The sequence below is a fragment of the Saimiri boliviensis genome, chromosome 11 (genome assembly GCF_048565385.1).
Source record: "Saimiri boliviensis isolate mSaiBol1 chromosome 11, mSaiBol1.pri, whole genome shotgun sequence".
NCBI lineage: Eukaryota > Metazoa > Chordata > Mammalia > Primates > Cebidae > Saimiri > Saimiri boliviensis.
The window spans coordinates 26152501-26175254 of NC_133459.1; the positions used below are offsets into that span (position 1 = coordinate 26152501).

Below are 22754 nucleotides of genomic sequence, written 5' to 3' on the forward strand. Positions count from 1 at the left end.
CGGTGGCTCAAGCCTGTAATCCCAGCACTTTGGGAGGCTGAGGCGGGTGGATCACGAGGTCAAGAGATCGAGACCATCCTGGTCAACATGGGGAAACCCCATCTCTACTAAAAATACAGAAAATGAGTTGGGCATGGTGACGTGTGCCTGTAATCCCAGCTACTCAGGAGGCTGAGGCAGGAGAATTGCCTGAACCCAGGAGGTGGAGGTTGCGGTGAGCCGAGATGGCGCCATTGCACTCCAGCCTGGGTAATAAGAGCAAAACTCCGTCTTAAAAAAAAAAAAAAAAAAAAAAAAAAAAAAGATTAAGGACCTAGATTGCTGCCCTCTAGTTTGCTGGTATATACTGACATCACTGATGCCCAAAGAGCATTTTGCTTTATGGGGGTGTAACTAAGCATAAAGTGCCACTACATCAGAGGCCAGTGTGAATATCTGCTGTGCTAGAAACAGAACATGGCCAAGGAGTAAAGAATTAGAAGGGTAAGATGTAGCTTTCAGGTTTCTTGGATCTATAGGCAGCACTAGAAAGATCACACAAGCTGCTAAATTGAAAGACAAAGTTGACATAAGATGCTATCAGGTCACTGCTAGCTAGATATGGCTTCAACACCATGTTATGCTTGAAAGGAGCATAGAACCTTAAAGGCCCACACAACTTCTGTAGATAAAAGTATCTTGTTCTTTTCTGTTAGACTCAAAAACTTTTGGGACTAATTCCTTCTCAAAAATCATGTCCTTGTGTTCAAAGGAGGGGGACATAGGATTATTTCTGTTTTCTTGAAACCCAGTTTAGATTTAAATTCCAATCAGCCTAGTCTTACTTTGGAATCACAAGGCTGAAAAGGAGGATATTAACAGACCATTTAATAAGTGATCTGATCAGTTGCCATCCTTCCTAAGTTTATTGTGCTTTAAAGACCAGAGGAAAAACTGTTCCTTCAATCTACCTAAGAGCTGTTAATCTTAAAATCCAAGTTAATGTTATATTGCAGTTATTTTTTTGTTCGTCTTGCTCCTTGTAAGTTATATTGCAGTTAAATATTGAGGCCTAGAGCCTTCATCAAGGGCAAAAATCTTTTGAACAGGCTGATTTTCTACTTTTATCAGTAACATGGAAGCAGTAGCATGGAAGCAAGAAAAGAACTACTTTCATCATAGAGTCCTTAACTTGCTGAGCAGTGCCTTTTTCTGGGTGAACAGCAGCTTTGAAATTGGTTTCTTTAAAAAAGGAAAAACTGGTCAGATAATCCTCCCAAGTCGTCTACAAAAGTAAAAAAGAGGGCCATCAGTTGCATGCCAATAATAAATATAATTACACCAACATCACAGTGTGAGAGAGAATAATGGCTCGTGAGCATGGCCTTTGGCATCATATAGGTTTAGGTTTGGATCCCACTCACCACTTGTAGGGTTAAGCTGGGCAACTCAATCTCTCTGAGCCTCTCCTCTGAAATTGTAATACCTAACTCAAGAGTGTTGTCAGGATTAAACGAGATGATCCATATAAAATACATATTTGCCCAGATAAGTGCTCAATAGACAATGCCATTACAATCAGAGGCTCTACTATGAACTCTTTCAGCCAGCTGGTGATCTAAGGCAAGCCAGTGATCCTAATGCTTCCTTGCACTACAACCAAAAGCAAAAAATTACTTTTTTGAAAAAAATCAACCAGCCTGGGACGGTGGCTCACGCCTGTAATCCCAGCACTTTGGGAGGCTAAGGTGGACAGATCACGAGGTCAGGCGTTCAAGACCAGCCTGGCTAACATGGCAAAACCCCGTCTCTACTAAAAATACAAAAATTAGCTGGGCGTGGTGACGCGCACCTGTAATCCCAGCTACAAGGGAGGCTGAGGCAGGAGAAATGCTTGAACCCGGGAGATGGAGGTTGCAGTGAGCCGAGATCACACCACTGCACTCATCTGGGCGACAGAGCGAGACTCTATCTCAACAACAACAACAACAACAAAAAAGGCCGGGCGCGGTGGCTCACGCCTATAATCCCAGCACTTTGGGAGGCCAAGACGGGTGGATCACGAGGTCAAGAGATCGAGACCATCCTCGTCAACATGGTGAAACCCCGTCTCTACTAAAAATACAAAAAATTAGCTGGGCATGGTGGCGCGTGCCTGTAATCCCAGCTACTCAGGAGGCTGAGGCAGGAGAATCGCCTGAACCCAGGAGGCGGAGGTTGCGGTGAGCCGGGATCGCGCCATTGCACTCCAGCCTGGGTAACAAGAGCGGAAACTCCGTCTCAAAAAAAAAAAAAAAAAAAAAACCACTTTAGCCAAGCACAGTGATGACTTGGACCCCTGCTTTCTGACTGGACCTGCCCGCTCCTGGCTCCAGCTTGTCCAGAGTTTTCATAAACAGACCAGGTAACCCCTAATGCAGATTCCCTGATAATCTACAGGCCTAGACGTGGATTGGAAAAAGCGAGTAGGGTGCCACTTTTTGGAGAAGGGTTAGATGAGGAGAAACAATAAGTAATCACTCCAATCTCCGAGTTTTGCCCTTTAGCTTCTCTGCTTTGAGGGCAAAAGGCTGAAGGTTGTTTTTTATATACACTTTTTAAATTTTAATTTTAATTTTTTTTTTTTTTTTTTTTTTTTTTACAAATACGGGGTTTCACCATGTTGGTCTTGGTCAGGCTGGTCTCGAACTCCTGACTTAGGTGATCCGCCCGCCTCGGCCTCCCAAAGTGCTGGGATTACAGGCGTGAGCCACTGTGCCCGGCTAAAGCTGAAGGTCTTCACCTGAACGCTAGAGGAGAATGTAGTACCCAGATTTTTTTTTTTTTTTTTTTTGAGACGGAGTCTCACTGTGTTGCACAAGCTAGAGTGTAATGGCGCGATCTTGGCTCACTGCAACCTCCGCCACCTGGGTTCAAGCGATTCTCCTGCTTCAGGCTCCAGAGTAGCTGAGATTACAGGAACCCGCCACCACGCCCTACTAATTTTTGTACTTTTAGTAGAGATGGGGATTCGCCATGTTGTCCAGGCTGGTCTCAAACCCCTGATCTGAAGCGATCCGCCAGCCCCAGCCTCCCAAAGTGCTGGTTACACGCGTAAGCCATCGCGCCCGGCTTAGTTCCAAGATTTTAGAGCCCAGAAGCATTTACAGGAGGACGTCGGGAGGAGACTGCCTCCCCTCCCTACAAAGCCCCTTTTCCTTTGACACCTCCTGGCCAAGGAAAACCCTAACCACCGGAGACTTCCAGAGACGTCCAACTTGCTCAAACGCTGAAAAGGAAAAAAAAAAAAAAAAAAAAAAAAAGCCAAAATTTATTCTGTCCCCACTAGAAGCACCTCCCCGCTACGTCCGTGCGTGCGTGAGCACGCGTACGCACAGGCTGCTGGGATGCTGCTTTTCCCCCCGCTCGGTCTTCCAGTTTCCCGGCGTGCTTCGGGCCCGCCAAATGGGAGGGGGAGACGCAAGATGGCGGCAGCCGCGAACTCCGGCTCCAGCCTCCCGCTGTTCGACTGCCCAACCTGGTGAGTGGCGGGGCGGCCAGGGCTAGAGTGGCCTGGCTGGAGCTAGCCTGGGCTGGAAGGGCGGCTCTTTTTTTGCTTTTCCGCGGCGAGCCAAATGGCTCAGAAAACCTGGAATGGTTGAGGAAAAACTGTTCGCTGCACCGGGCCGGGAGACGTGTGGAGGAACCGAGAGCCTGGAGCCCAGGCCCAGGAACTGAAGAAACCCGGGGTTGGGGGCACAAAGGTGCTCACTTAAGCAGCTCCTTTGAGCGATTAGCCGGTAGCCGGGGAGCTTCGAGGCCTTGGCCCGAACTTGCGCCCAACTCCTGACTGAGTGCCTGGTGCTCTCGTGGAGCATCGTACCTGGCCCCTTCCTGTACGTCCCGAGCGCGCTCGAGCCAGCCCCGGCCCCAACCCTACTTCTGAGCCACGCATCCCTCTGTGGTTGCAGCGTCCCTCGTGCAGCACTTGTCTGTCTGCCACAGAGAACATGAGGGTAGGTTAGAGCCATCCCTGCCCTCAGGGAGCTCCCAATCTGTGGCACGAATAGGCATTAGTAATGGTTGGAATGAACCCTTTTTATCCCTTCGAAAGTTCTTGGAAATAGTGAAATAATTTAATTTGGTCTTTGACTAGGGTACAAGTTGAATAAATATGAATTACCTCACAAAGAAACGCGTCTGAATTAAGAGCTTTTTCTGCTGTAGCTCATCGCAGTGTACTGTTGATGTTACTTGTCTCTGTCTCCGTTACATTGCCATCCTCAAGGGCAAAGACTGTATCTTTGTATTCCCAGCTCCTAGGCCTGAGTCAGTCACATAGTAGGCATTTAGAAAGCATATTTTGGATGTAACATTCTTCTTAATTTTATTTTATTTTATTTTTTAAAACAAAATGGCCTTTTGTCCAGTGCATTGTCCTTTCCATAGGAGTTTGGGGCAGGATTGTGAGATGACTATGCTGCATCTTCAGTTAGACAAGGATACGTTTGTTCATGTGCAAAGAGGTTCTAGTGAGGTGATTCTTTTTTCTAACCTCAAATTAGCAAACCCAAAAAGCAAGCGAATGTGTGGCTATTTTCTGGATTCCTTTGCACCTTTATAATACTTGGTTTCTTCAGTCTACAAATTCTATATCCATTTTGATCCCTCGCTGTATTGATTTCAAATTTGGGCCAAGACAGCAAACATAGAAAACACTGAGATCACCTGCCATTTCCTTAGGGTCTGGTAGGTACCAGGCACTGTCAGGTGCTTTGACATATGTGAATCTGCCTTGAATGGTATGGCTATGGGAGTATAGAGGAAAGTTTCTTTAATCATGCTGTTGTAGAAAGACCTGTTCAAAGGGAACATATTCATTTGGTACCTTGTTTCATGGGGCATGATTTTGAATTGCCCTAGTTCCATAATTATGCACCTCTGATTTGGTCTCATTGCCCAGGAGAGTGCTCTTTGCTTACTCTGTGATGAGACTAATCTTGATAAGCCTAAAATAACAACTAGTTTATTCGACCTTTATATGATATTGGAGTAGGGGTAAATTTCAGATTCAAACTCCGGGTGACCAGACCACCCCAGCTATCGTACTTGCGCTCTCTATGCAGCTCTTTCTCTGAGTTGAAGATCCAGTGTCAAAATATAGGTTTCTTGGTGCTGCTCTAAATACAGATCCACTAAAATCTGTTTCAGACTAGTCGAATCACTAGGGAAGTAAGTGTCAAACGTAGAATGGAGCTGTAATAACAGTGAAGTGGATGACATTTCTGCTTGAACATGAACTAATTATAGGCTGGTAGGAGAGCTGCAATGTTGAATGGGACAATGATTGTACATAGCATTTATAAACTCATCCTGAAAATGCTTTTTTCTATTTTTATTTTTCAGGGCAGGTAAGCCCCCTCCTGGTTTACATCTGGATGTAGTCAAAGGAGACAAACTAATTGAGGTATGGAAATACATGTCTTTTTGCCCACCTCACAAAAAATTTTTGCCAGTGACTCACTTTTGCACTCCCTCTCCTGCGCTTTGTTTTTCAGCAATGGCACTTTCTTTCTTTTTTCTTTTTGAAAGGAGTCTCGCTCTGTCGCCAGGCTGGAGTGCAGTGGTGTGATCTCAGCTCACTGAAACCTCCACCTACCAGGTTCAAGTGATTCTCCTGCCTCAGCCTCCCGAGTAGCTGGGACTACAGGTGCCCGCTACCACACCTGGCTGATTTTTTGTATTTTAGTAGAGACGGGGTTTCACCACGTTGGCCAGGCTGGTCTCGAACTCCTGACCTCGTGATCTGCCCAAAGTGCAGGGATTACAGGCGTGAACCACCACGTCTGGCCTTTAGCCACTGTGCCCAGCTGCTGCTTTCTTGCTTTCTCTTTTTTTGTTGTTGTTAAAAGCACATGGTGACATAAGACATTTAAAGCTTATATCTACCACGGACACTTAATTTTTTGTGACTTCTCTCCAAATGAAGGGTTTTAATAGGTCATGGGTCCTGTGGGCCCTAGTCAAACTGGAAGCTCTGTTAGCTTGATTAATTCCCTCTCCCTGAGTACATGGAGTTGTGTAGACCGTGCAAGGTATGCAATAACTGAAGAAAGTGAATGATATATATATTGTTTAACTTCTAAGTTAATTTTAAGAGATTCAGGCTCAACTCCTTATAAGAAGTATGGTAAACTAAGACACTTACTCAAAAAGATAATGGAATTGTGGTGAAATTCATTCATTGATTCTTTCAAAGCATGTATTGAGTGTTTACTATGTGCCAGTTACTGTGCTTGGCATACAGATTGTAGCAGTGAGCAAAACCAACATGATTTCTCTCCTCAAGTCATCGAGTGGGAGAGAGAGAATCATACCAAAAACTTACATAATTATATTTGAGATAAGTACTATAAAAGTTTAGAATTCCAGCTTTTATACAAGTCTCTAGAGAGAACACTACATAGGACTTCAAGAGAACATGATTTTTTTTTTTTTTTTTTTTTGGAGATAGAGTTTCGCTCTTGTTACCCAGGCTGGAGTGCAATGGCGTGATCTCGGCTCACCGCAACCTCTGCCTCCTGGGTTCAAGCAATTCTCCTGCCTCAGTCTCCTGAGTAGCTGGGATTACAGGCTCGTGCCACCATGCCCAGCTAATTTTTTGTATCTTTAGTAGAGACGGGGTTTCACCATGTTGACCAGGATGGTCTCGATCTCTTGACCTCGTGATCCACCCGCCTCGGCCTCCCAAAGTGCTGGGATTACAGGCTTGAGCCACTGCGCCCGGCCGAGAACATGATTTTTTATTAGCTATTAGTTTGCATAAATTTTTCATAATCCTTATGGTATTATTTATTTACTAAGAAATGGATATTGAGCCCACTATGACCATGGAGCCGTGAGTCTTTCTGTACTAGACCAATATTATATTCGTTTGTTCAGCTAGAATTTAGGTTCAAGGTCCCATTATTGAATGTAGGTTTTTCATTGTGGTTTTTTGACATTTAATAAAAATGTTGTAATTCTGTGGTTGCTAGATTGAAAAGCTGTCTGAGATCTTTTGAAGGTTACTCTGTAAATATATTCTTGTCACTTACGGGATGTTGTAGAGATAACCAGGTATTTTGCAAAGTTTTAAGGCATGCAGGAGTTTTAATGATTTTTCCTGTTACTAATACATCATGGCCTCAGCCAGTCACATAGAGCTCCTTTGTCATGGGTTCTTCTGTCTTAAAGATTTAAAACCTCAAGATTATTCACAGAAATAATTTAGCTAAAATATCTGTAAAACCTTTTTTATTATAGATTGTTCCACAGATACAAAATGTCTGTTGCTAAATAGCACAAAGATTGAAGACATATAGGGATGCGTTTTTGTTACTAGAATTTAGTAAATCTTTAGTTCACAACAGGAAAAAACAGAGATGCCTAGTCTTAATGATAACATCACATTCCCTTATGAAATAATTGATATTATATTTTCAAAACAGTCTTAACTTGCCAGACACTCCCCTGATCATTGATTTCTATTAGCTGATAATGTTCTCTTTGGGAGTTATTAAGTGTGCTTAGTTGCCACAAAGTTGTCAAGTTAAAATCCTTAGACATCACTGTATTATTCTTGAGAGGTATAGACCTGAGATGTGCCTATTTTTAGATTTAAACTTGATCAGCACTTGATACTAACCGAGCTGTCTATATCCTAGCCTTGTGTCAAAGGCTTGTGATGTGTTGTGATAGCTGGGTTCAAGAAGTGCAATATTAAAACAAAAGCCATGAGTCTTTTAAGCCCAGTGTGTAAAGATACATTCTGAGTTATAACTCAGAGGCACAACTGGATAGTGGTACTGGCCATAGCTATTCAAGAAGCTATGGCTTTACTGACTGTTGAAAGACCAGTGTGTTATTTCATTCACTTAGACAGAAGCAGCGTATTGTTCAAAATCTAATACATTTCCTTTGTTCTAAGATATACTGTTTTCTCTTAAAATTCTGTACATTTTGGCCAGATGCAGTAGCGGCTCATGCCTGACCTCCCAGCACTTTGGGAGGCTGAGGCAGGCAGATCACCTGAGGTCAGGAGTTCAAGACCAGCCTGGCCAACATGGCAAAACCCAGTCTCTACTAAAAATACAAAAATTAGCCAGGCGCAGTGGCAAACGCTTGTAATTCCAGCTACTCAGGAGGCTGAGGCAGGAGAATCACTTGAACCCAGGAGGCAGAGGTTGCAGTGAGCAGAGATCGCACCACTGCACTCCAGCCTGGCTACAGAGTGAGACTCCATCTCAAAAAAAAGAAAAAAGAATTTCTTACATTTTAACATTTCTGTAATTGGGGTGCGTTTAATACTGAATGTGTACATTTAATTTGGCGATCCTCTTTTTTTTTTTCTCTCTCTCAAAAGAGAAATTCCTAAATCTCTGGTATAGTCTACTGGCACCCTAGATTCATAGAAATTTAGTCATTGTTATTTTCGAACCCAAGAGCTGGTGTTCTTTCATGTTCCTTCAGACCAATCTGTGAGTACTGTGGTTAGCAAATTTAAGTTTGTGACAGCATAATCCTTGTGCATATAAATATGAATGAGAAATGCAATGAGATTCAGCCCGAATAGATACTACCTAGAGAGAACAAGATGTTGAAATTCCAGGGCTCTCTCTTAATCATGAAATAATGCCTTTATTTTTAACTGAAGAAACTTGAGTCAAAGCAAACATGAAGGTAACTGACTGAGCTGTCAGGCTGTTGTTGAATCTTGATTCTCCATAGTAGTATGGGCCCAGCACAAGCTTTACCAGCAGCAGATGATTGCTGCCAGACAGGGTTTCCCAGAGGTGACCCACATATCCAAGCTAGCTTGAATTAATTGAACCTTAAGGCTGAGCTTCAAAGAAACTGTCTAAGTGATTGTTTTAAGGAAGAGAGTGTGACCCACAGTGCTTATTCACTCCTTAAAATATTCCTTGCCATATGGTGCATCTTTTGATGTAAGTAGAATGAAGAAAATATGTAATGTAGTGGTTAAAACAGCTTAGACTCTGAAGCTAGACAAATCTGAATTTCTAACCCAGCCCACAAGTATCTAGCTGTGTGAACCCGAGTATATGTTAATTACTTTATGCCTCAATTTTGTCATTTATAAAAATAGGAAAAGAATAATATTACCCACCTCATAGGGTGGTTGTGAGGATGAAATAACATAACGTAAAACTCACAGCATAGTGTGTGGTGTAGAAGCACCTAGCGGTTGTTACTCTTGTCAGTGCTGAAAGTGTGCTTGCATGAGGTGTATCCTTTGGTTTTGTAAGGGGAGAATAGTAGCCCGTTGTGAGTTAAAGGACTTAGCCAGGAATGAAATACAAGCTTCTTGATTACCAACCTAGTACTAACTTGACTATACTCTACTCAGCTTTGTGCTATATTTTCTCAGGGATTTTAGGAGTATAGTGTGAAATGTGAACTAGAGTTTAATGAAACCTCGTGTTTAAAGGAAAAACACAGCATACCTGAATGAGAGTTATTCCTCAAGTGCTCACTAGACCACTAGCCCTGGAAGAAGTGTTAGTAATAATTCATCTAGAGTCTTTCATCTGTAACAGTCCAGTTTATAATCCTGTCGCAAAGGCATTACTGATCCAGGATTAAAAGAAATACATGGACAGGTGTAATGACTTCTTTATAAAGCTAAATTCAGCTGAGGCCAGACACGGTGGCGTATACCTGTAATCCAGCACTTTGGGAGGCAGAGGCTGGCTGATCACCTGAGGTCAGGAGTTCAAGACTACTCTGGTCAACATGGTGAAACCTCATCTCTACTAAAAATGCAAAAAATTAGCTGGGCATCGTGGCGCATGCCTGTAATCCCAGCTACTCAGGAGGCTGAGGCAGGAGAATTGCCTGAACCCAGGAGGTGGAGGTTGCGGTGAGCCGAGATCGCTCCATTGCACTCCAGCCTGGGTAACAAGAGCGAAACTCTGTCTTGGAAAAAAAAAAAAATTAGCTGGGTGTGGTGGTGGGCATCTGTAATCTCAACTACTCAGGAGGCTGAGGTGGGAGAACTGCTTAAACCTGGGAGGTGGAGGCTGCAGTGAGCTGAGATCATGCCACTGCACTCCAGCCTGGGCAACAGAGTGAGACTCCATCTCAAAAAAAAAAAAAAAGGAAAGAAAAAAAATATTTTCATACCAAAACTAGACAATTGAACACTATGTTGGGGAGATGAATTACCATCCATTCTCCAAAAAAAAAAAAAAAAATGTTATTTTAGTAAATTTTTCTGAGCTCTTTATGTTGAAGAATAATGGGAGATATTTTTTTCTCCTTGGAAAGGATTTTTTTGTTTTTTGATGCAAGGAAATGGAGTTATTACTCAAATCAATCTGATGGAAGGGAATTTTATCTATTCAAGATTCTCTCCTTATTTGATTGGAACAGTTTTTAGTAAATGCTGTTGAAACAAGATTCAAGTAATATTTAATTTAATATTTATTTAGAAACTGATTATTGATGAGAAGAAGTATTACTTATTTGGGAGAAACCCTGATTTGTGTGACTTTACCATTGACCACCAGTCTTGCTCTCGAGTCCATGCTGCACTTGTCTACCACAAGCATCTGAAGAGAGTTTTCCTGATAGATCTCAACAGTAGTAAGTAATTCCCTCCCAATTCACATGTTACCTTTGGGCAGTATGATGCTGTTTGGGTTCTTTAGTTTGGAAATCATGTTTTACGGGAAAAGTTAATGTTTGGTTTTTAAACCCACCCTTCTCTATTTCTCTGATTTTTCCATTTTCCTGAGATAATTGATTACTGACTGTGGAGAGAAGAGGGCTTTGAGGAGCACCGTTCTGGAGGAATCAATAAGCACATATGAGCTGGATATGGTAGCACACACTTGTAGCTACTCGGGAAGCTAAGGTGGGAGGATCACTTGAGCCAACGATTTCAAGGCTGCAGTGAGCTATGATCACTCCACTGCACTCCAGTCTGGACGACAGAAAAAGACCCCATCTCTTTTAAAACAAACAAAAAGCCGGGCGCGGTGGCTCACGCCTGTAATCCCAGCACTTTGGGAGGCCGAGGCGGGTGGATCACGAGGTCAAGAGATCAAGACAATCCTGGTCAATATGGTAAAACCCCGTCTCTACTAAAAATACAAAAAATTAGCTGGGCATGGTGGCAAGTGCCTGTAATCTCAGCTACTCAGGAGGCTGAGGCAGGAGAATTGCCTGAACCCAGGAGGCGGAGGTTGCGGTGAGCCGAGATGACGCCATTGCACTCCAGCCTGGGTAACAAGAGCAAAACTCTGTCTCAAAAAAAAAAAAAAAAAGGGCCGGGCGCGTTGGCTCACGCCTATAATCCCAGCACTTTGGGAGGCCAGGCGGGTGGATCACGAGGTCAAGAGATCGAGACCATCCTGGTCAACCTGGTGAAACCCCATCTCTACTAAAAATACAAAAAAAATTAGCTGGGCATGGTGGTGCGTTGCCTGTAATCCCAGCTACTCAGGAGGCTGAGGCAGGAGAATTGCCTGAACCCAGGAGGCGGAGGTTGTGGTGAGCCAAGATCGTGCCATTGCACTCCAGCCTGTGGGTAACAAGAGTGAAACTCCATCTCAAAAAAAAAAAAAAAAAAAAAAAAACGCGGTTGCAGTGGCTTATTCCTGTAGTCCCATCACTTTGATCACTTTGGGAGGCCGAGGTGGGCGAATCATTTGAGGCCAGGAGTTTGAGACCAGCCTGGCCAATATGGTGAAACGCCACCTTGACCAAAAATACAAAAATTAGCTGGGTGTGGCAGTGGGTGCTTGTAATCCCAGCTGCTCAGGAGACTGAGGCAGAAGAATCAGGAGGCAAAGGTTTTAGTGAGCCAAGATTGCGCCACTGCATTCCAGCCTGAGTGATACAGTGAGATTCTGTCTCAAAAAAAAAAAAAAACAACAAAAGGCACCCAGGCACTAGGGACCATGTGTGTTCCAAGTGTTTATAGAACCATAATAAATTGTGATTCAGTTTAAGCAGAAGCCATGAGTAGCTCCATTAATGTAATAGAGCAGCAATGTAGGGCTTTTTTTTTTTTTTAAGATGGGGTTTCACCATGTTGGTCAGGCTGGTCTTGAACTCCCAACCCCAGGTGATCCACCTGCCTTGGCCTCCAAATGCAGAGCATTTTAAGAATGCTTGTCTTGAGGAAAATTTAATTATTCTGTCTCTTTATCCCAGCTCCGTTTTGCTTCGACTATGAATAATACCAAGTATTAATTCCGTAAGAAGGCCAGGTGCAGTGCTTATACCTGTAATCCTAGCACTTTGGGAGGCCGATGTTGGTGGATCTCTCAAGCCCAGGAGTTCAAGACCAGTATGAGCAACATAATGAGACCCCCATCTCTACAAAAAATAGAAAAAATTAGTCCCACATTGTGGCATGCGCTATGGTCCCAGCTGCTTGGGAGACTGAAGTGGGAGGATCATTTGAGCCCAGGAGGTGGAAGTTGCAGGAAGCCATGATCATACCACTGTACTCCAGTCTGGGTGACAGAGCAAGTCCTCTCCCAAAAAAATAAAAATCAAATAATTCCATAAGCATACTCTAATTAATAAGAGTTTAAGCTTCGCCTAAGACAATCCACAGGAGTGCAGTTGAGATCTAACTGCCTGGGGCCCTGAAGTTTGTTCATTTTGCCCATGTGTGAATACAGTGTAAAATGTAAAGGGTCCTGGCCGGGCGCGGTGGCTCACGCCTATAATCCCAGCACTTTGGGAGGCCGAGGCGGGTGGATCATGAGGTCAAGAGATCGAGACCATCCTGGTCAACATGGTGAAACCCTGTCTCTACTAAAAATACAAAAATTAGCTGGGCATGGTGGTGAGTGCCTGTAGTCCCAGCTACTCGGGAGGCTGAGGCAGGAGAATTGCTTGAACCCAGGAGGCGGAGGTTGCAGTGAGCCGAGATCGAGCCATTGCACTCCAGCCTGGGTAACAAGAGCGGAACTCTGTCTCAAACAAAAAAAAAAATGTAAAGGGTCCTGCTTCCTGGGCATACCATGTTGGACTCCATCACTCTCCTACTAACACACACAGAAACACACACTCACACATCACCCTAATCTGCTTATGTAAGGGACTTGGAGAGCTTTGTCTCATAAATACTTATCTTTTCTCTCCCATTTCATATTATGCAAGAATGCCAGCAGGGGAAGATATTCAGAATCTCTAGTAGGATTTTGGCTTGCTTTAGCATTGATACTGCACATGTTTCAGTCAAGCTCGCCCTTGTCCTGGGGAAAACCTAAACATAACTGGTACCAGGCCAGCAATTTTTATGTTCCTTGACTTGGGGCTGGAGAGGGAAAACTACAGTGATGCCAAGCTCCTGCTTTGGGAGGTATGGCTTCCAATGGGTTGGAATCATTCTTATTTGACCCTCCTGTATGGCAACAGAGAACGGGCCGTGCTATTTGTTATTTGGGGGAAAAACAAGTCTGGGGATATAAGAAACCCACTAAAGAGATTCAAGGCTCAGTGAAGGAGTTTCCTTCTCGCTGTAACACATGATGGATGTAGTGGACCCAGTGCTATTTTCATTTTTTAAAATGCTTGAGTTTTCTGACCATAATCCTGAATATGGCATTTTAAAAATAAATTGAAAACAGACAAAAGAACGAAACTGATGTGCTAGGGGGAAGCTGACCTGATTAAGAGGGTTGGCGATCATATTCTCCCTTCTAAAACTCAGGTTGTTTTTGTTTTCCCTTACGTTTCTGATTTGGTTATTCCCAGCACACGGCACTTTCTTGGGTCATATTCGGTTGGAACCTCACAAGCCTCAGCAAATTCCTATCGATTCTACGGTCTCATTTGGTGCATCCACAAGGGCATACACTCTGCGCGAGAAGCCTCAGACATTGCCATCAGCTGTGAAAGGAGACGAGAAGATGGGTGGAGAGGATGATGAACTCAAGGGCTTACTGGGGCTTCCAGAGGAGGAAACTGAGCTTGATGTAATTTCCTGTTTATGTCATTGTCTTATCTTTTGGGACCCTGGTTTTTGCCATATATAGCTGTTCTGTATAGCTGGAAATGCCAGTGACTTAGCAGCAGGAGGTTCTGTTGAGTCCAGTAATGGGCCTTTGGCAATATTGTGTGGCCAGTTGTGACACTTCTCAGAGAGTCACATTGTGTGGATTTGATTACGTCTCACCAGGCCTAACAAAGAGGCGGGGTCTGGCTGGGCGCGGTGGCTCACGCCTGTAATCCCAGCATTTTGGGAGGCTGGGGCAGGTGGATTGCCTGAGCTCAGGAGTTTGAGACCAGCCTGGGCAACACGGTGAAACCTCTTCTCTACTAAAATACAAAAAAAAAAAAAAAATTAGCCAGGCATGCCAGTGCATGCTTGTAGTCACAGCTACTTGGGAGGCTGAGGCAGGAGAATTGCTTGAACCTGGGAGGCAGAGATTGCAGTGAGTGGAGATCGCACCACTGCACTCCAGCCTGGACAACAGAGCAAGACTCCCATCTCTCAAAAAAAAAAAAAAAAACAACCAAGCAGACTGGGTCCCTGTGTCCCAGCCACTAGACCCCTTGAGCTGTTTTGTGCACCTTGACTGGCTATTAGAAGCTAAGACTAGAAGTTACATTTCTCTGTCCCCTAACTGCTTAGAGTTAATACTGTCCAATGTGGTAGCCACTAACAATATTTCAAGTATTATGTAGTCACATATGGCTAGTGGCTGCCATACTGGATAGTGCAAAGAGAGAATGTTTTTATCCTCACAGAAAGTTCTGTCAGACAGCACTGGCTTAGAGAGACTGACACTTTCATTCATTTATGTAACTTTTTTTGGTGCTATCTGAATAGCCCAGGAATCTTCTGAATAGAGCCAGACTGCTTTTGTTCTTATGGGTCTTGCTGTCCTCAAGGCCATGAATTTTATAAGATATAATTTTTAGGTGCTAGAAGTTTTCCTTTTTTGAGGCTGACCCCAGTAGTTTGTGGTGTGGCTATACCTTCACATGTCTGTCACTGCACTGGTGTGACTGGTCTGTTCAGGTAGACCAAATGCAGTCATGTACTTAACCACCCACATGCATTTACTATTCCTGTACATCAGAGCAGTTTCTCAGCTCTTAGGAAGAAAAGCACAATAGAAATTGTACCATTTAGAAGTCGTTTTCTTGTGAAGAAGTGGCTTCATAGCCAGGGACCTTGCTGGCAGTCACCGTTGCCCATTTTCCCTTCAGGCTGCCTCTATCCAGGCTGCTTCTGTGCTTCCATGACTTTTAGTTCAGCGTGTTAGGTGCTCCCTGGATATTCATTCTTAAGACATTTAGAATATCTGAAACTGGTGTTTTGTACCAGAATGTCAGACAGCATGGATTTCAATGGATTGGGAAGAGGCAAGCAACACTGCTAAGGCCAAGTTAATTATTGAGATAGTTATCAATAGAACTAGGGCCAGACACACGATGGGGAATGACAACATATTAACGCCAAAAATTAAGGGCATTACCAGTCTCTTTAATTTTAAAGGAGAAAGCTACTGGGAAAGAAGCAGCCAGTTGTCCTTTTTCATCTCTTTTGTTACTTAAAAACAATTATTGGCGTTCCTCCCAGCCACATTTCCTTTTAATTATCAGCTTGTTTTGGGCGTGAAGACATGAGAGTCTTTCTTTAACAGCAAAAAAAACACAACTCAAGTATTTGCACAGATGGACCTGTTCTCAGCTCAAGGCCCTTTACTTCCTTTTGAATATCACTGCCCCACTAGTCAATGAGGATGTTCCTTCCACATTCTTTCTAATGAGATTTGAGACTTGTTAGTTTTAGTAGTCTTGGGATAGTATGGATCTTCTCTAAATGCAGAAGAGTCTCATCTGTCTTTGTAAGTCAAGATTAGCCCCTCATGCCTTCCTGACCTTTATTTAGTATTATTTTCTCCGTCAGATTCCCTTTGTACTGACTCCTGTCTTTCCTGTATGAACCCTGGTTTAGAACCTGACAGAGTTCAACACTGCCCACAACAAGCGGATTTCTACCCTTACCATTGAAGAGGGAAATCTGGACATTCAAAGACCAAAGAGGAAGAGGAAGAACTCACGGGTGACATTCAGTGAGGATGATGAGATCATCAACCCAGGTGAGATGTCTTTAGTTCATTCTGATGAAAAAGCTATGGTTGGCCCGGGCACAGTGGCTCATGCCTGTAATCCCAGCACTTTGGGAGGCCAAGGAGAGTGGATCACTTGAAGTCAGGAGTTCAAGACAAGACTGGCCAACATGGTGAAACCCCATCTCTACTACAAATATATATATATAAATTAGCTGAGTATGATGGTGCTTGCCTGTAGTCCCAGTTACTGGGGAGGCTGAGGCAGGAGAATTGCTTGAACCCAGGAGGCAGAAGCTGCAGTGAGCGGGAATTTTGTCACTGCAACCTGGGCACAGCCTGGGCAACAGAAAAAAAAAAGAAAAAGAAAAAAAGCTGTGGTTAGCCAGGCGTGGTAGCTCATGCCTGTAATTCCGGCACTTTGGGAGGCCAAAGTTGGTGGATCGCTTGAGACCAGGATTTCAAGACCAGGCTGGCCAACATTGCAGAATCCTGCCTCTACAAAAAAATATAAAAATCAGCCAGGCGTGGTGGCACATACCTATAGTCCTAGCTACTCCAGAAGCTGAGTCAGGAGAATCGCTTGAACCTGGGAGGTGGAGGTTGCATTGAGCCTGGATCGTGTTACTGCACTTCAACCTGGGTGATAGAGTGATACTGTCTCAAAAAAAGTTTCCAGGGTGGGACCTAGAAATTTATATAATTTTTAGTTTTTCTTCTTTTTCTTTTTGAGACAAGATCTCATTCTTTCGCCCGGGCTAGAGTGCAGTGGCACAGTCACAGCTCACTACAGCCTTGACCATCCAGGCAGGCTCAGGTGATCCTCCCACCTCAGTCTCCTGAGTATCTGGGACAACAGGTACACGCCACCATGCTCAGCTAATTTTCGTATGTTTTGTAGAAACAGTGTTTTGTCATGTTGCCCAGGCGGGTCTTGAACTCCTAGGCTTAAGCAATCTTCCTGCATCAGTCTCCCAAAGTACTGGATTATAAGCATAAGCCCCCATACCTGGCCAAAATTTATATTTTTAATGAGCTCCTATTTGTACAACAGCCAGCAATTTGGGAGCCTCTGGACTATACAGATTTCTTTTTCTTTTCTTTTCTTTTTTTTTTTTTTTAAAGACGGGGTTTCACCATGTTGGTCAGGCTGGTCTTGAACTCCTGACCTCAGGTGATCCGCCTGCCTTGGCCTCCAAAGTGCTTGAGCCACTACGCCTGCCCTGACAGATTTCTTAAGCCTTTTTCGGAAGTGAGGACCTGATCTGCTCTGTTTTTCTCATTGAAAATTAGTGCCCTAGAGCTTTCTTAGGGAAGTGTATTCCAGCAGTATAGCATAGTGATTAAGAGCATAGACTCTGAAACCTGAGGGACAGTGAGAGAAGATTCGGGTACCTTTTTAGAGACATTGTCTCTGGGATCCTTTCTAGGATGGGAAAAAAAAAGAGAGTGATGTTGTCTCTTTCTTAATGAGCTTGGATTTTTTCTTCCTTTCTCTTCCATATAGAATAGCCATTCATTCATTGATCATAGATTGATTGATGGTGAGCATAATAGCAGAATGTGCTCTTTTTTTTTTTTTTTGAGACGGAGTTTCGCTCTTGTTACCCAGGCTGGAGTGCAATGGCGCGATCTCGGCTCACTGCAACCTCCGCCTCCTGAGTTCAGGCAATTCTCCTGCCTCAGCCTCCTGAGTAGCTGGGATTATAGGCACGCGCCACCATGCCCAGCTAATTTTTTGTATTTTTTTTTTTTTAGTAGAGACGGGGTTTCACCGTGTTGACCAGGATGGTCTCGATCTCTTGACCTCGTGATCCACCCGCCTCGGCCTCCCAAAGTGCTGGGATTACAGGCTTGAGCCACCGCGCCCGGCCAAGGGAAACAATTCTTTATCGCTGTATTAAGTTAATTGGGGCTTGGAGTAGTTTTGTCTAGTAGTGGTACATAAGTTGGTGCCTGCCTATTTCTTTTCTTTTTTTTTTTTTTTTTTTTTTTTTTGAGATGGAGTTTCACTCTTGTTACCCAGGCTGGAGTGCAATGGCGTGATCTTGGCTCACTGCAACCTCCGCCTCCTGGGTTCAGGCAATTCTCCTGCCTCAGCCTCCTGAGTAGCTGGGATTACAGGCACGTGCCACCATGCCCAGCTAATATTTTTGTATTTTTAGTAGAGACGGGGTTTCACCATGTTGACCAGGATGGTCTCGATCTCTTGACCTTGTGATCCACCTGCCTCGGCCTCCCAAAGTGCTGGGATTACAGGCTTGAGCCACCGCGCCCGGCCTGTGCCTGCCTATTTCTACACATTCAGCATTCAGTGGGAAAACTCCAGCATCCTTGGTGATCCAGCCCAGTCATCCCCTCTGCTCCAGAAACACGTGCACACTTCTCTTGAAGCACCTCTGTGTGTTGTAGTCTATCTGGCTCTGTAACTGGGTTCATCAAGGGCAGGACAGTATCTTGTTCCTTATTACCTGTGTAGATGGGGCATCAGCCTTTAGTGCAAGTCTTACTTATGTATAGTTCAGGCCATTCAAGTCAGAAGGCCAGGTTCAGTTTGAAGCCCTGGCTTTGAATCCAAAATCTGTTTTTTTGCTAATAAATAAGCATTAGCAAGGTGTGTGATATGTGACCTATTTACATGCCAGTTTTGTCACTAATATGGAACGGACAATGTCTACTCTTTTTTTCTTTCCCTTCAAAAGAGGGAAGTATACAGAATGAGAAAGAACTTGGGGCAGGCAGCACAGCACAGTGTTGTAGGTCACAGGCCTATTTCAACTACCTGGACTCAAGTCCTGGCTCCTGTCCTTTCCACCAGAGTAACTTGGCCAGTCACTTTACTCCTTGTAGCCTCAGTTTGCTTTCTCATCTACTAAATGTTGATTGTGGTAGTACCTATGGCACAGCGTCTTTGTGAGGATTTAGCACAATGCCCAGCACCCAGGAAAGCACTCTCAGTGTTAACTGTATTTTATTATTTTAATATGAGTTGTTGTGATGGTTTCTTTACAGTGAGCCCAGTACCCTTATTCATCCCAGTATAGTACCAACCCAACCCAGCCCTCTTTTCTTTTTGCAGAGGATGTGGATCCCTCAGTTGGTCGATTCAGGAACATGGTACAAACTGCAGTGGTGCCAGTCAAGGTAGGAAGTTCATGAAATGCCATACACTCTATTTTAAAATCGGCTCTTTATGTATAAGTTGCTGTTAAGTAAGTGCTTAATTTTAAAATACATACCATGTTTCTCTCCCATTTTTCATTCTGTGGAAATGAAAATCTGTGTTTAGGGAATCCTGGAGTACCACAGAAGGGCTGTAGGTAACTAGCCAGCTTGATGTTTCATGTAAACAATGTGCAATGTAAATCTGTAAATTCATCTTCCACAGGGGTGCAGAGAGAGGCCCATTTTCTTTTGGAAGTAAGCTATTAAGTAAGCTATTAAGTGGAAGAGATGCATTATTGCAATACCGCATAGTTTGCCATACCTTTATTTTATGAGCGGCAATGGCACGGTTAGGAATATCAGCCCAGATGTGGATTAAGTTTAAAAATCAGGTATGTTGAAGAACCAGGAGGTAGAAGTTACAAAGATGCTCCAGTCATTCAGCATGTGGAAGAACTACCGGATAGCTAGAACTATTCAAAGAGCAACAAACTTCTCATTAGAGTAGTAAGATCCCTGTTAATAATTGAGATATTCAGGTGATTGGAAATACTGGTTAGTGATGATACAGAAAAGTTTACTTTTCATTAAAAAAAAAAAAAAAGTCTCTAGAATATGTTAGGCCAAATAAGATCTGTCAGAGTTCCTGCTTAGGCTTTGTTTAATCCAAAAGTGAGTGAGGAGGATGTTTCATGAGCTTTAGTCTAGTCTGGAAATGTAGATGATGTTTTTCTGTGGGACTCCATAATGCCCCTTGAGCTCTTTTTCTTTTTCTTTTTTGGTTATTTCTTTGGAATGTTTTCTTGTCATTAAAGTACAAAATTAGGTATTTTTAGTTTTATGTCAATTTTATTGCGGTATAATTTACATGTGATAAAATGCACACATTTAGGCCGGGCGCGGTGGCTCACGCCTGTAATCCCAGCACTTTGGGAGGCCGAGGCGGGTGGATCACGAGGTCAAGAGATCGAGACCATCCTGGTCAACATGAAACCCCGTCTCTACTAAAAATACAAAAATTAGCTGGGCATGGTGGCACGTGCCTGTAATCCCTGCTACTCAGGAGGCTGAGGCAGGAGAATTGCCTGAACCCAGGAGATGGAGGTTGCAGTGAGCCGAGATCGTGCCATTGCACTCCAGCCTGGGTAACGGAGCAAAACTCCATCTCAAAAAAAAAAAAAAAAAAAAAAAATGCACACATTTAAGTGTATACTTTTGACAAATAAATATGTAACCACCACCATAATCAAGATAGAGAGGATTTCCCTCACCCCAAAAAGTTGCCTCATGACCCATTGCAGCAGCCCATTCCCAGGCCCAGGCAGCCAGTAAATATTTTCATCACTGTAGGATGGTTTTGCTCTCAGATTAATGTTTAAAAATTTGACGCCAAACATGAAGATACCAAATTTTTTCCCCCTCAAAAAAAAGAAAAACATGTATTGCCATCTTTTATTGTTTCCATTTCCTAAAAGAGCATTTCTTAAAATGTTTGTTTACTTATTTTTGAGACAGAGTCTCCCTCTGTCACCCAGGTTGGAGTGCAGTGGCACCATCTCAGCTCACTGCAACCTTTGCCTCAAGTGATTCTCGTGCCTCAGACTCTGAGTAGCTGGGATTACAGGCACCCACCACCAAGGCTGGCTAATTTTTATATTTTTATTAGAGACGGGGTTTTGCCATGTTGGCCAGGCTGGTCTCAAACACCTGATCTCATGTGATCCTCCTAAAAGGGCATTTTAATATCAAAATAAGAAAGTGAGCTATATGACTTTCGGTTAAAGAATAGTCATTAAAATTGATGTTTTACTTTATATAAAACTCACAACACTGTCCTTGACTTGATGTAAGATGGTGAAAACTTTGTTGTGGAGCATGGTTTGGGAACCATCATAGATGACTGGGAAGGTCTCTTCAAAACCATAAGATTTCAACACCATGAAATAGGTTGTGTGGAAGAGAGAACAGGCTAGAAGTTAAGAACCTTTCCCAAAGCCATTTTTCTAAGGCTAGAGTAGAAAAAGCTAACCACTCTTGAGCCTCACCTCTTGTCTCCTCTCTCCAATCTCTCCCCTCTCCTTATTGTGAACCATAGAAGAAACGGGTGGAGGGCCCTGGCTCCCTGGGCCTGGAGGAATCAGGGAGCAGGCGCATGCAGAACTTTGCCTTCAGTGGAGGACTCTACGGGGGCCTGCCCCCGACACACAGTGAAGCAGGCTCCCAGCCTCATGGCATCCATGGGACAGCACTTATCGGTGGCTTGCCCATGCCATATCCAAACCTTGCCCCTGATGTGGACTTATCTCCTGTTGTGCCATCAGCAGTGAACATGAACCCTGCACCAAACCCTGCAGTCTATAACCCTGAAGCTGTAAATGAACCCAAGAAGAAGAAATATGCAAAAGAGGCTTGGCCAGGCAAGAAGCCGACACCTTCCTTACTGATTTGATATTTTTGGTCATGGAGAAGGGTGGGATTGGGTGGGAATGGGGTGGAGGGGTCATGGGGGGCTAATGAACTAGGGAGAAAAACTTTCCATGTGTGCGGTATCGTCTTTCAGAATGTCTCCTGGCATCCTAACCATGTAATATGAAAATTGGGGGTGGGGTTGAAATAGCCCATAAAGACCTGTCTTCAGAACACTTTCAGTGTAAGAGAAAGGTTTCTTAGATCCTTTTCAGTAAACTGCCCAGGGTCTTTCCTAGGCCTTCCACTACCTCCTTTCTTTCTCCCACTTTCTAGGATCATTTTTATGTAAAGTCACATATCCCAGGCCCTCAGGTTGAATCCAGAGCTGTAGAGGTTACAGTAGTATCACCAGCCTTGAGGGTCCAACAGCCTAATTTATATTCACGATCCTTGCAAGTCCCAGGTAGCAGAAGGGTTGCCATGGATCTCAGATTGATCAAAAAGAAGGCTTAGAATTCTGCAGTTAAGCTGTGGTTTAAACTGAAAAATGTTTCCTTGGGTCAGTGGTTTTGAGGTCCAGTAGTTAGGCTTTTCTCTCTTGTCCTTCCTGTTGGAATGAAAACATTTCGATTTTCCTTCGTCTGTGACTGGTGCCATAGACACAGGTTTATAGTGTTAACTTACAGTATTGTTTGAACTTCACCTGTTATACTTGTCAAACCTGAGCACTCCAGTTGCTGAAGTTTTCTTATTTAATTCCAGAGTACTGTCTTCTAAGGCATTATTTTTTAGTGTGTTATGAAGGCAATTTTCAAAGGGTATGACTAGTTGGGGTAATTCAAATTAAAAAGGAAAAGATTTTTTTGCAAGTAACTGCTGTCTCTAAGAGGACTTTTTAGGTGTCGGTTTGGAGGCTCTTTTCCCCCCTCGATTGAGAGCTCTCGTTATTCAGAGTTCCTAGAGCTGGCAAACAAACACAGGAGACGAAGTTAGGAAACACTGATACGAGCTTTGTACAGAGATTTGTACATTTGTGTAATAGGCCTTTTCATGCTTTATGTGTAGCTTTTTACCTGTAACCTTTATTACATTGTAAATTAAACGTAACTTTTGTCA

General features: G+C 43.6%; 1 protein-coding gene and 1 non-coding gene across 2 annotated transcripts; both read left to right on the forward strand.

Moving 5' to 3' along the window:
- The first annotated feature begins 3380 nt into the window (after positions 1-3380).
- PPP1R8 (protein phosphatase 1 regulatory subunit 8) lies at positions 3381-22754 on the forward strand. Its single transcript, XM_003921283.3, has 7 exons — positions 3381-3499; positions 5365-5425; positions 10452-10605; positions 13738-13958; positions 15950-16094; positions 19144-19208; positions 21325-22754. Exons 1-7 carry the CDS (start codon positions 3444-3446, stop codon positions 21676-21678), a joined length of 1056 nt encoding a protein of 351 aa, XP_003921332.1. The 5' UTR covers positions 3381-3443; the 3' UTR covers positions 21679-22754.
- LOC120363102 (small Cajal body-specific RNA 1) lies at positions 7629-7794 on the forward strand. The gene has a single exon (XR_005578796.1).